Source organism: Coloeus monedula, assembly GCF_965178545.1.
Source record: "Coloeus monedula genome assembly, chromosome: 2".
Taxonomy (NCBI): domain Eukaryota; kingdom Metazoa; phylum Chordata; class Aves; order Passeriformes; family Corvidae; genus Coloeus; species Coloeus monedula.
Window position 1 is genome coordinate 27,417,755 of NC_138782.1, and position 13,320 is coordinate 27,431,074.

General features: G+C 43.5%; 1 protein-coding gene across 1 annotated transcript; it reads right to left on the minus strand.

Moving 5' to 3' along the window:
• Positions 1 to 255: 255 nt before the first annotated feature.
• Positions 256 to 10,226, minus strand: KCNG3 (potassium voltage-gated channel modifier subfamily G member 3; the record flags this gene model as incomplete). Its single annotated transcript, XM_082302691.1, has 2 exons — positions 256 to 901; positions 9,583 to 10,226. The coding sequence occupies 2 exons, from the start codon at positions 10,224 to 10,226 to the stop codon at positions 256 to 258; spliced, it is 1,290 nt and encodes a 429-aa protein (XP_082158817.1).
• Between the last annotated feature and the right edge of the window lie 3,094 nt (positions 10,227 to 13,320).

Genomic DNA, 13,320 nt, shown 5'->3' on the forward strand with positions numbered 1-13,320 from the left:
CTGGTCTGGTTGAGGACTTCTGAATCCTCTTTTGTTAATTTTGTTCTCTCAAATTTGAAACATCACTCCCTCTCCTTGCAAGGTGCTCAAGGCAGATGGACATCCTTCCTGTCTGAATGGTGACGGGCTTTCTCCAGGCTGGTGAGAATGTTGTTCCACAGGACCATCCAGTCAAGGAGGACACACGAAGGGACCTTCCGCCATTCTCTTCTAAGACAAAGCTTAGCAAGTAAGTACAACAGAATGCAAGTTGGGTCAATTTAGGAATTCAGCAGAGAGGCTTCTACTGTACCTAGCAGATCGGAACTTGAGCTCATGGTAGCATTGCACAAAGCTGTGATAAATGAAAGTGATCGGCAGGGCTAATAAAACGATGCCACTAACCACACAAATTCCTCCAAGAATCCTTCCTGGTACAGTGATGGGACACATGTCACCATAACCAACTGTGGTCATCGAGATGATCACCCACCAACAAGCAGCAGGAATGCTGGCATAATCCTTATTCTTTGTTCCCAAGTCCAGCCCATTTTCAAGAAGCTGTGAAAGTGCACTGAAAATTGCCATAGCAACACAGATAAAGACAAGTAGCATCACCATCTCTCTGTAACAACGCTTCAGAGTCAGACCAAGTGTTTGAAGGCCAATGAAATGACGGGCCAGTTTAATCACCCAAAAAATTCTCATCATTCTTAAGACCCTCAAGGTGACTCCAGCCCTCTGAAGCTGTGAATTTTCCCCTGTGAAAACGGTCATTAGAACAGAGATGTAGTAAGGAGTAATTGCCAGCAAATCAATGATGTTGAGAGGTCTTCTGACAAACTCACACTTGTTTTTGGAGACGATGAACCTCACAATGCATTCTGCAGTGAACCAGCCTATGCAGATAGCTTCAATTATCCTGCCAAAAGAAACAAAGACAGTATTTATGCTCTGTGCAAAGGCTTCAGGGGATGTTTGGTTTGTTCACAGATATTACCAAAGTGACACCTGGACTTTCACAGACAACAAACAGAAAGCCATGCCATCCTTATCCTGCAGCTGGCACTGGATTTCAGCAATTAACCTGAGAGTCTAGTGAATGTTTAAACTGATAATTGCTGAAAAACTCACTCACTGATCATTTTATTTGAATTATGGATTGCTATTAATCATAGTACTAGGCAAATATGCCTGCAAAAACTGGAGCCCTGCTGGAAATGGTAGGACACCAATGCCAATATGTAACCTTATCTAGAAGAGCTGGGTTTGGGGTTTTGGGGTTTTTTTTTTTTGCTCATTGAGTTTTGGGGGATTTTTTCAATTTTTGTTTATTTTTTTAAGTTTGTGAGGCCTGATCCACTTGGGAATGCCAAGGGTTGTAGATCAGTGAACTGTCTGATTATGAACAGCAATGTATAGAACCAGACTGCTAAACTAAAATGAAAGTGCAGATGGAGTAAGCAGGAATAAGTATTTGCATTGGGTAATTAATGCAAATTTGTTCTCTAGGAACACACCTAAACCAGTCTACCTGATCTGCATCCCAAACAGGGTCTAACCTAGAACCATATTCACAACTATATAGATATTACCACTAAATACAGATGTATTTTATTTTTCATTAGTGCATACATAAAGTGCTAAGCTTGTGGCCTCCCATTTACCGCTATGCTCTGCATTACTGAATTTTCTCTTTTGCTTTAAATGTAACTCCACCTAAACTACATTGCAGCAATAATGTCAAGGTAACCAAGTGTTAAGGTAATAGGCAAGATCATCTTCTTGCCAAATGCAGAAGAAATCCTGGAAGGGGATTTCAGTATGCTCTTAAATATTTTCAAGTCCCAGTGCATTGAATGAGACTTGAGAATATCTCAACTTTAAACTGGTGGAAGGTAGAAACAGAAGATAAAAATGTCGCTCAGAGATTATTTAGTAACTGTTGTGCATGTGGTCACAAATCTCGCTAAGATTTCAGACTGTGCTCACTTTTTTTAATACATGAGGGCATGGAAGCTAATCTTTCCCTCCATTTATCTTTTTCACCAACAGTCTGAGCAAAGAAAAAGACCATCACTGATACCTTCTCATACCAACAGCTCTGAAACCAAAGTGGTGTGAGATCAGAGATTCAAAAGTACTGCCAGAAAATAATACAACCAGAGCTTTTTCAGTACTGCAAGGACTCTTAACAAGGTAGTGTCTGTTGAAACATACTGATTTGCAAGTGATAATCCAACTGTCATTTTAAAATTAAAATTTTTCTTCCCTAACTCATCTGCATAATCTTTTACCAGTTCTGAAATCTATTGTTATTATTAAGACAGTGGCCTGTTAGAAAGACCGTATTCTTCTCTAACTGATGTAATTACAGACTCTAGAAACTAACTTTTTCATAGAAGTTTTACACATTAAAATTTTATTTATTTTTTATTAATTTAATTTTTTGTTCATTCTTTTTAGTTTTAAGCTAAAATTAGAAGAAACAGTAACAATGACTTGATGTAAAGTCATAAGGTGCATTGTAATTTTAGCCAAGTAAATTTAAATGAACATAAATTGATTACTTATTTCTTCATATAAAATTGGACTGTGTTTTTCTTTTTTCATGAATAACAATGAAAGTTCTGTAAGCAAGTGGTCTTTTTTCACAAAGGGCTTGTAGAACACTAGTTCATGTTAGCACCTTTTGATGGAAAGACCTTTGAAATTCAGTTTGCTCTTAAGAATCAGGTGTTCGCTTAGAAATTAAGCTTTTGAAAACTTCCTTTATGGTTGAAAAAAAATCAAGAAAAAAAGCTTAATGGGTAAGTTTACTTAAATCCTTTTTAAATATGATGAGGAAATACCTAAGACTTTCCCCAATAAAATGAAACAGCAATATCATGGTAATGGACAAACCGATGACATCTGAATGTACTTATATGTTGGCTAGTTGAGATCTCATGCACTGATTAAAAGAAAAATTGTATATGGATAGAAAGTTGCAGCCAGGAATGTTCAACAATTCCAACAGGCTATTTCTTTACATTTTATGAAATTTCTCTGGTAGTGTTGTCTGTATTCTATGATATGAAGGATTTAAATGAAAAAGAAATTTTTAATTATACAATTTAAAGCTTTTTCACTTGGTATTTCCTCCTGATGCCCTGATAATGTCAGAAACATGACTCCTTCATTTTGTCACCCCTTAGACAGGTTATCTCTGATTTGAGCTGAAAGGAAGTTAAGTCCTGAGTGTTGTGATACAGTAGAAATTTTCTTTATGGATCAACATTGATTCAGTGGTCATATAACTTTGGGGAATAGTTGTACAAGTAAAAATCCATGAAATATGATCAATCCATAGTTTTACTCTGGCAGTTCCTGGGACAAGAAATACTGTAAGTCAGTTATACTTCAGTAGGAAGGACTGAAGAAGTATTTTATTGTAGAATGGATTTGAAGTGAGCTAAGGAACGTCACTGATGCAAAAATGACAAAGCAAGATCAAGGCAGTGGGGGATACGTTAATGCCACTCCGTCATAACTTGCACTTCCATTTCCCCATTTTGCATCCATCTTTCTTTCTCCTGGCTGGGAAGAAGATAATGAAGAAGGGTGTCCCTTATTTTTTTCCTTCCTCTACTTACTTTTCAGCCATCAGTGAAACATTTTTCATTTTTCTTCTCTCGTCACTCCTTTTTTGCCTGTGTAGATGGATTTTGGCAGTACTGGTGAATCACACAAAAGAGTGCTTTGGTGAGAAAAACTAGAAACCTCTGGCATGTTGGGAAATCTGGAGTGCTACATTCTGCATTTCCACTTTCAGATCAAGTCTCCTCTTCTTGCAGTGACTTATCCTTATAGTTAACCTTATTAGTGGATAAAAACATCTAATAAGGAAAGCAATTTTAACAGTTAATCCTTAAGAGAACTTAACAGAGTATGAAGTTAAATAAAAGGCATGTACTCAGAAGACTAAAGTATATGTGTTTTCTATAATCAATTCTTAAAATATTTTCTGCATATTCACAGGACAGATTGCTTTTATTGCCTATGTTTAGAATAATGCTGTATTAAAATCTATAATGATATAATTAAATACTGACTTTTTTTGGTAAAAATACAGTACCTATTTTATAATCTTTCACCACAGTTTTTGGTTAGTTGCATTTTTTCAGTTTTAAAATAGCTGGTATCCAAAAAGGAGAGGGGTAGTTAAAAAGAAAGTTATAAAATGTTTCCTTGAAGATTCCCCACAAATTTTATAAATAATCAGAGAAAATACTAAGTCCTAATTTTTATTTAGTTACAGGCTATTTCTGCTCCAACTTACTGTTCATTGTCCCAGACCTAAGCACATGAAAGAGGGTTTTCATCCTAAAATTTTAAGCTGCTTGACACTTAACAGTCTTTCAAGATTGCCCTAATGACTCTTTTGTCATAAATGGAAAATCAAGCCTTTGCAAGCCTTGTTCCTCCTGTAATCCCATCACTGTTCGCTTTTCTGTTCCGTATGATAACTTTCTCTCAGAATAAGCTACTTTATGTACAATGAGTTAAACCACTTCAGAAATAATTTTTTTCAAACACTAACAAGATTAGTTTGTTATTACTAAAAAAAAAAACCCCATGTTGTAACTATCTTAGAATTGTTTCAACTTAGCAATATTCTTTGCCTCTTGCAATATTCTTGCCATCTTGCAAATTTGTATACTTTCAATAACCCCCGTGAGCTGGTTGAAATTGAGCCAAAATATTCCTTAGTGGCACTATTATCTATTAAGCTTGTAAATAAAACATACACAGCAACAGGATACATGAGGAAAACAGATGATATGATTAAAGACAGTATATGACAGGATTAAAGATTAAAGTCTGTCAGCACTGATTTGTTAAATTGTCGCTGAAGCCTATTTCCATGTAAAGCACATTAAACCTGAAAAATGTCCAAGCAGTAGCCAGAATGATAAAATTCCTGCTCAGGAAGACTCCTAAGTGATTTCAGCAAATGTTCGGGGTTTTTCAATCCTTTAGAAATCAAGGGCTTCCTTCCCACTACAAACTGTGGAGTAAATGCCACAGAACAGCTAGTTTCCCTGAAGTAAAAACCCTGCTGGCTTTTTTTCCATTCTGTCCCTGCTTTGGTAGGAATCATACGTTGTCATGCATTAAACTCTGGTGCTTTGTGTGGGAGGCTGTAATGACCCAGCAGTCCTCAGCGAAGGGGCAAATCCCTTTCATAGCTGAAGGGGAAACCTGGGTATGAACATCTTGAGCCCTGAGATCCTCAGCATCTTTTCCATATATGTTGAACACGACTGGCACCTAATCCTGGTGAGTCTAAGGCTCTGCTGTGCTCAGGCAGTGATATATAGCTGTTCATTATTTCACCTCTATTTTTCAAAGAGCTGGTAAATTCAATAGAATCCATGTCTGTGTTTTTAACCTAGGTCTGTAGTTCCATTCTTTACCTTCAGCCCACTGTTTTAGCCTAGCAAAACTGTGGTATTCAAGTTAGATCTTGTCCAGAAAAGGAGTTCCTACTGTTTTTTGAAGAGATGTTGAACATGAACATTCAGGTGTTCTGAAATTCCACCACTATGAAGGAATAATAATTTTTGTATGTCTAAAATTCAAATGCAATTTTTTAGGCTGATATTTTGCAGAGATTAAATAAAGCTCACTGGCACTTGATGAGAGATGCTGTTTGGAGAAACTATGGTGTTTATTTGCTTTTGCCTAAGAACACAGCAATCATGTAGGCTTGATAAGTCAGTGATTACTTCAGTACAAACTTAATCACAATTATTAAGTGGAAAGGGGACAACCATCTCTTCTTACTGCTAACAAGCTACTCGTATTTAGCATTAGAAAAATAGTTTTAAGGCAGGTAGACAGAACTATGCTGTCAGTAAGTCAAGCAGCTTCAAGTGATTTCCTATTACAGGCTTGAGAAGCTCTCCCTAGAAGATTATGCTCCCAATCAGTGTATGGACAGGTCCCTGAGCAGAGACTCACAGTATGCATCTGTTGGCACAGTTCAGAGGACAGCAAAGATGACTTGAAATTGCCAGAAGCAACAGAAGGCATTCCTGCTGTCTGCTCCTAAACTCTGCAAATCTAATGCAAATCTTTAGCTCTCATAAGTGGAACTTGCCAAGGCAGGGAAAGGAGCAAAAATCTTAGAATGAAATAAATTTAATAACTCATCCCTTATCCTGAGAACAGGCCTGGGAAAGGCAACCCCTCTGCAATCAGGGAATTATATTTCAGTGTCTGTAATATCTGTGAAATTCTGAGGTCAGATTCCTCATCCATCTCTCCTTGAAAAAAGCTTACTCGTGGAGTTCTCTGTTGCCCTCTAAAGGGTGTTATCCCAAGGGATCAGAAATAGCCATAGCTGTTCATCCTTTGAGAGTGTGGTCACCATGAAAAGGCATAACAACGCACTGGTTTCTGAGAAAAGTTTGGTGGACTCGATTCCTCTTCTGCTGAAGAGGTGTTCATACAAGGAAAACAAACACAGCTGGTGTTAGCTGGCAGCACCAGTAACCCTCACTGCAAACCTCATTAAAGAGGCTGATTTTGTAAATGCCAGAGTTAGTGACCCCCTCACTTGCTGAGATGATGTCCAGGTAAGCTGGAGACACACTGCTGGTCAGCTGCTTTCACTACAGCTGTCCAAAGCAGTCTTGGGAATGGTTACCATGGGAGTCAGCCACAGAAATTATCCATGTGCCACCTTTCTGACATAGCACACTGAGGCAAGGGCAGGGAGGCTTATTGTGAGAGACTGAAAATATCAGAGTTGCTGGGTTTTGTGAGGTGGTTCTCACCTCACCTCCGTGGCTTATGCTGAGCTGAATAACTGATTACATCCAAATCTACAGCCTAAGGATTTCTAGATTAGCCCATTCAATTTTCACTCCTAAAACTTTTCAAAATACATTTTTGGAATAGTGTACAATCTTCATACTAGTATTACAGTGCCATGCAAGTCAAAACTCACTTGTGTACAGCATTAATGTAACAATTTCTCTTGGGAAAAAAAATTCAAATTTTTGTATTACTATGTTAGATAGAATCTCTTTATTTTGATGAGGAACACTGTTTGATAAACAAAAGACAGAATTTGGTTTCAAACTTTTAAATGTGTCAGAAACAAGTGGACAGACTTTTAAAAGCCTTCTCAGCTAAGAGGGACTGTATTGCCAGAGTATGCAATCCCAGAAACTTCCATGGGATTTCTGTGGTCAGGCTTTCAAAGAAGCCACTTAGCTACTTAGGTTTTGCAAACCCAATTAATTTTAAATGAAATAACTACAAGCAAAAGAAATCATAAGCACATAAAGGAAAAAAAAATCAGATGACAACTGGACATGTTAGATACAATCCTGTGGCATGTGTAAGTAGTGATAACTAAACTGGACCACTCACTTAAAAGCAACTGTAGCTAACACACTGTTTCTTCCAGCTATAACAGGCTTTTTAGCAATGATGCAGCATGTGCAAAAAAGAGAGGAGTGGCTCCACCTTGGTGGTCACCTGTGGACAGAGAGGTGCACATTTTGTCTGTTTTCCGTGTGTTTGCCATCAGATTGGGATCAGTTCCTGTGCAGTCAGGGTGCATAGGTTAAATGACCCAGTCTGTACTGGTGCTTATATGTGACAGACTTTTGTGACATGGGTAGAAACTTTCCAGCTGCTACTTTTAGTTATCTCTATTTCTTGTTGCAATAACATGGACTACTATAGCTGGTACAGAAGAAACTCACTCCATTATTGGTAGTCATCCTTTTGGTTCTAAAAGCAGCCCTCACTGCCCTGGGAACTGTTTGGCTATAGTGCATCTTACAAGTACTTAGGACCTAATCCTTCTAACACTTGTTACACAACCTGCAATTGTTCAGAAGAGTGATATTATGATCTTGAAGACAAAAGCACTATAAAATAAAAATTACACATCCTATGCCATGGCTGAATGCAAGCTGAACTCTTTCAGTATGAGAAAACTTGTTGTTGATTCCCCCACCATGAAGATGTGAACAAAGACATGACTGATGCGGTTAATGCTATGTAGTTCCATCTATTTTCCCATGCCTCTTGGGAGTATCTCAGCTCTTTGCTGCTGTACAGAGAGGTCAGCCACAGAATCTACTCTTTGAAATAACCTTGCAAAGCTAAAGTAAGGTGTTTTAACTGGAGGAACCTCTAGGACCTTCTTCTGACATATCTGAATCAGGAATCAACAGCTTCTCAAACTGCGTCTGCCTTCTTTTTGTTCATAGAATTAATTCTTTGGCTCAACTACAATACAGGTACAGTTTTCCATTAAGCTAATGGAAACTATGAAAATACTTTCCAAGGTATTAATCTGGCTACTAAGATATAATATATCACATTCCAATTAACTCTATGGTAAAAGATGATGATTTCATAATGACAAGGCTGCAATTTCACTGTAGTGCCTTTTTAGCAGAGCAGAAGCTAAAAACTTTTTGTTGAATATCCTGTCTGTTTTAAAAGAAGGGAGAAGCTAGCAAATACCAGAAATGTTTACTTCTTTCTTTATATGTCAGTCTTATTTATGGGAGAAATTCTACAAGACTGGTCTCACTTTTGTTCTCCAGGAAACAGGGAAGAGGAAGGAGAGAGAGAGGGAACAGAAGAGTGAGTGCAAGAGTTGCATCAATATAACCCTAATCTGAGGTCACAAGCAGATGGAAAAAGGTTTGTTCCTACTAGTAAGGCTCAGGAATGAGTCTTATACCCCATGCCCTGTTTTCTGCAACTGTTTTGCAATGTTTATTATGCTTAAAGGATATTAAAGGAAATGTAAACATCTGTTACATTCATACACTGGGGCGCTTGAATGATGCATTTGCAAGAGCTCTCATTGTGCAGTTTGATCATCTCCTATGTTCCCCACATAGAGAATCTGAGATAGAAAGGGAGGAGGGAGGGTAAGGCTGTTCCCACATACAAGATTTTACCAGAGCAGAATCGTAACAGGCACTGGATCTGCTCCAGCAGAAGAACCTGAACGAATACATGCAGGACTTACAGGATTGATCTTTTCCCAAAGGAAAGGACAACGGAATTGCATTCTTTTGGGGGGTTATTTTCTTTTTTTTTTTCCACAATCGTAAGGCCTAAATTGATTTTCCGAGTGTCTGAAGTTCTCTATGTGGTCCCGTGTCTCCTTAAAGGGGGCAATAAGAGCTCCAAGATCCTGCACGGAGGGGCACCCTCACTGCGAATAGGAGCCGTATCCCGATGGCCCCGTTCCGTGCCAGCCTGCCCAGACCCGAGCCTGCCGCCGGCCCCGGCCCGCCTGCAGCGCGGCCGCTCCGGGCGTCCCCCGCCCGTCCCCTGCGCTCGGGGCCACGGGTGCCCGGCAGAGCCCGGTGGGAGCCGGAGATGCGGAGCAGCGCCACTCCCCCGACACTCCGACATCCCTCCCCGGCCCCCAGCTCAGGGCCGGAGTTTCAAGGCGCGCAGACGATCTCCGCCGGCGGCGGCTACTGCCACGGACCGTCAAGACAAGGAGCAGGAAGGACACACTGGACGGGACACACGGGGACCGGACAGCGGGAAAATAAAGGATCCTCCTACCCTGAGGGCTCCCTCACTGACTCTGCTGTGTACCTGCTCTGCTCCTCCACGCTGCGATTCTCCGCCGCCCGCCACTCGGGCAGGGTGCTGGCGCACAGCACCACCATGGACACAATGACGAAGAGGATGGAGACGGTGGCCAGGACCTGAGCGGCCACGGAAGACGTGGGCTCCTCAAAAGTCCTCCTCATCCTCTCGAGCCACTTCCCGCCCTCGGCTCCCGGTGGCCGCCGGCCCTTGCCCTCGAGGCCGCCATTCGGCTCCTCCGCCGCGTAGTAGGTGCACGTCTCGGACATGCGGTCGTCGAGGCGGCGCTGGCAGCAGTAGTCGAGGTGGGAGCCCTCCAGCCCCCAGTAGATCATCTCGTTGTAGAAGGAGAGCTCGCACATGTGCGGCACGAAGCGCAGGTGGCCGTGCCGGACGTACAGCATGATGAAGCCGAAGGCCTCTGAGTGCCGGTCGAAGAAGTATTCGTTCCGTTCCCGGTCGTAGTCGTCGCACACCTCCAGAACGTCCTGCTCCGAGAGGCAGCCGTGCAGGCGGCTCACCCGGCGCAGCGGGAAATCCTTCAGCACCTCCCGGGAGAAGGAGTACCGGGTGCCCCCGACGTTCAACACCACCGAGGGACCGCGGCCAAAGTTCATGGCTTGGGCGGGACGGAGGAGGGGAACGGCGGGCAGGGCAGAGCGGCGAGGCGGGGGGCAGCGCGGGCGGCAGCGGCTGCCCCGGCTCCGGCTCTGCGCGCACCGCTGGCGGCTCCCGCTCGGCGACGGGGCGGGCAGCGGGCGGGGAGGGAGGCAGGGAGGGAGGGACAGCGGGAGAGACGCCGCCGCGGGCGCCCCAGCGGCCGCGCAGGAGCGGAGCGGAGCGCGGCGGAACGCGCGTCCCCCCGGCGATGCCGCTCGCAGGTGCGGGCGCGGCTCAGCGCCGGCCGGCAGACGCCTCCGCGGAGCCCCGCCGGGGCGGGGGCGGGGGCGCGGCCGTGGGCATGGCGGGGCCGGGGAGCTCCGCGCCCGGCGCCGCTCCGCTGCGCTCCGCCGGTGCCGGCTGGCAGGCGAGCGAGGGGCGGTGCGGCGACGGCGGGGTGGGGACACGCCTCCTCCCCCGCCCGCGCACATGGAGCGGAGCGGAGCGGGGCTGCCGCGGGGCTCCCGCTGCTCCCTGCCGCCCCCCGCCGCCCCCCGCCGCCCCCCGCCGCCCCCCGCCGCCCCCCGCCGCCCCCCGCCCTCCAGGCACCCCTCCCTGCAGAGGGTTTCGGCGCGGAGCGGGCCCCGTCCCCGCCAGCCCCGCTGTCCGCCCCGCGAAGCGGCACTTGCTCGAAGTTGTCCGCTAAACGCAAGTAACACTTTGTGGGCGTTCTTCTCCCCCCTCAAAAAAAGCTCGAAGTGAAGTGTTTGAGCACGATGCAGCTCTCTCCTTGTTCGCCGCAGCCGACGGCCAGCGCCCGTCACTCGCAGCTCGTTGGTTTGCCTGCCGGGGCGGCGGGCGGTCCCGGCTCCCTGTGCCCGGCAGGGCTGAGCGGCGGCGGGCAGCGGTGGCCGCAGCGCCGGGCTTCCCTGCAACACGCAGGGTTCTTGTCACAGCCCGTCCGCCCCGGCCCTCCACCGTGCACATCTGGGTAGGGAGACTCTTCTCTTCTTCCTCCTCAGATTGTGTATGGACACCAGGAAGAGCCAGGTGCATTGGGCAGTCTTCTTCCCTGGTTCTGCCCGTCCTGGTCTCAGGTCTCTGCTCCTGCAGCTTCCTGTGTTCCTGTGTCCTGCACCTTTTCACAAGATTAAAGCAATTATTAGCTGCTACGACCCTGTCTGCACTCTAAAGCTTTGATTTTATTTGACTGCATTAAGTAGAGGGAGTTAATTTCTGCTACTGATTTTTTTTTTTTTAATTGCTTTTTTACCTGAATATGACAGTTCTTCAAGCTGAAGTATTTCCTAGGCTCATTAACATCTGGAGTATCTTGGGCTAAAAGCAGGCAAGACGCAGCTCTCCCTTTCTATGAGATGCTTCCAAGTTGTCAGGAGAAAGGGCAGGTGAGTATGTCTTTTCCAAGCCAGTGCCAAAGATTTGCCACTCAAGTGTTGTGTCTTTAAAAGGGCATCCAGGTTAAACAGTGCTTTACCATCCCCGTTCTTTGTCGCTCTAGATATATGCACTTTATGAGTTGTTCTTGCTGCCATGTTACTTTATCAGCTGAGATTTCTAAGGCATATTTGGGTGTATCAAAATAAAGGAATCGTCGTCTAATTGTGTAGTAAAAATTGGGGTTTTTTTTAAAAAAATGAGAAGGATATTAAGCGCTACTATTTTTAAGCCAATTTTTCATATTCTAAAATATACTTTTAAAGAGACTAATAAATGTCTCCGTTCCCACGAAGAGAATCCCGCCATCTCTGGCTGTTGTACAGTGCGACCACGAGAGGGCGCGGTTAGTCATTGTTCCCTGTTCTGTTTCCCGGTTTTCACGAGAAACCCACCCCAAACTCCAAAATGCTGTCAAGTACACACACCAGTGTGTTGTGACACAGTAAGGTCATTTATGATGTCTGCTTAGTCGTGCTGATGTCTGTTTTTATATAGCTGAAAAGGTTTTTCCTTCCGGCAGCTGCGTTCATAGAACCATCAAATCATTTCCATTAGAAAAGATCTTGAAGATCCTCGAGTCCGGCCATTAAGCCAGCACTGCCAAGTCCACCACTAAACCATGTCCCTAAGCACCACATCTCCACATATTTTAAATATCTCCAGGGATGGTGACTCAACCACTTCCCTGGTACAGTTAATGTATTTTTCTCTTTGTTAATTTTATAAGCAGCAAACGCTATTTTAAAGTTCTTCTCCCCTCTTTGATGTATACCTTCTGTATTTCATTCTTTCACGTACAATCACTAGAAAATCTACTTAAAAAATTAAATAGCAAAACCTGACTGGAACTCTGACAGCGCTAATGAGTTATCCAGGTGCTTTTGACTTTGCAATTTGTCAGGCTTCCTGCTCCATATGTTCTAACCATCCCTCATAGGGAGCTTGTAGAGGAAGAGAGCAGAGTACAAATAACAGGGCTTGAAGACCCATATTTACTAACTGCATTGAAATATTGGTTAGAGTGTATGTTCTAGAAATTTCTTCAAGAGGAACAAAGCTTTGTGTGCTGTGTTTAGAAGCTGTCTGGCAGAACAGGTAAAGTGCTGGCCTGAAAAGACTTTATCATTAAAGTTAATTTCTTGATAAGGCATTGTGGGTTGATTTAATGCCTATTCCTATCTCTGGTTTTCAGGTTTTTTTAAGTGTAGAATATAATTTTTTCCTCCTTCAGAATTACATTGTCAAATAATATAAGCAAAGCTAACCTGGAAACAATGATATTTTCTTTTCCTCTGTAGTTTGACATGTTCAACTTTAGTTATTTTAGTTATAACTACTCTCCAATTGAGGAGAGTTGTCCGAGTGAGCTGGTGTCAACAACTGTAAAGTACATCTTCTCAGAGCAGGAGCAGCAATTTACCAGGAACAAAACCTCAGATTTTAGACAGAATTTGCGGGTTTTGAGTAAATGTTCTGATTTCTTGCATTTTGAGATCGGTTACCCCATTGGAGTTGTGAAATAGCAGATTTGTTGTTGTACTGGATCTGCCTAATTTTCCAGGAGACTTCACTGAGTGTAAACTGTTTTTTTTTTTTTTGGTGGTGGTGGTGTTTAATTTTGTGACTGAATGGCTCAAGAAATTTGAAGAAATA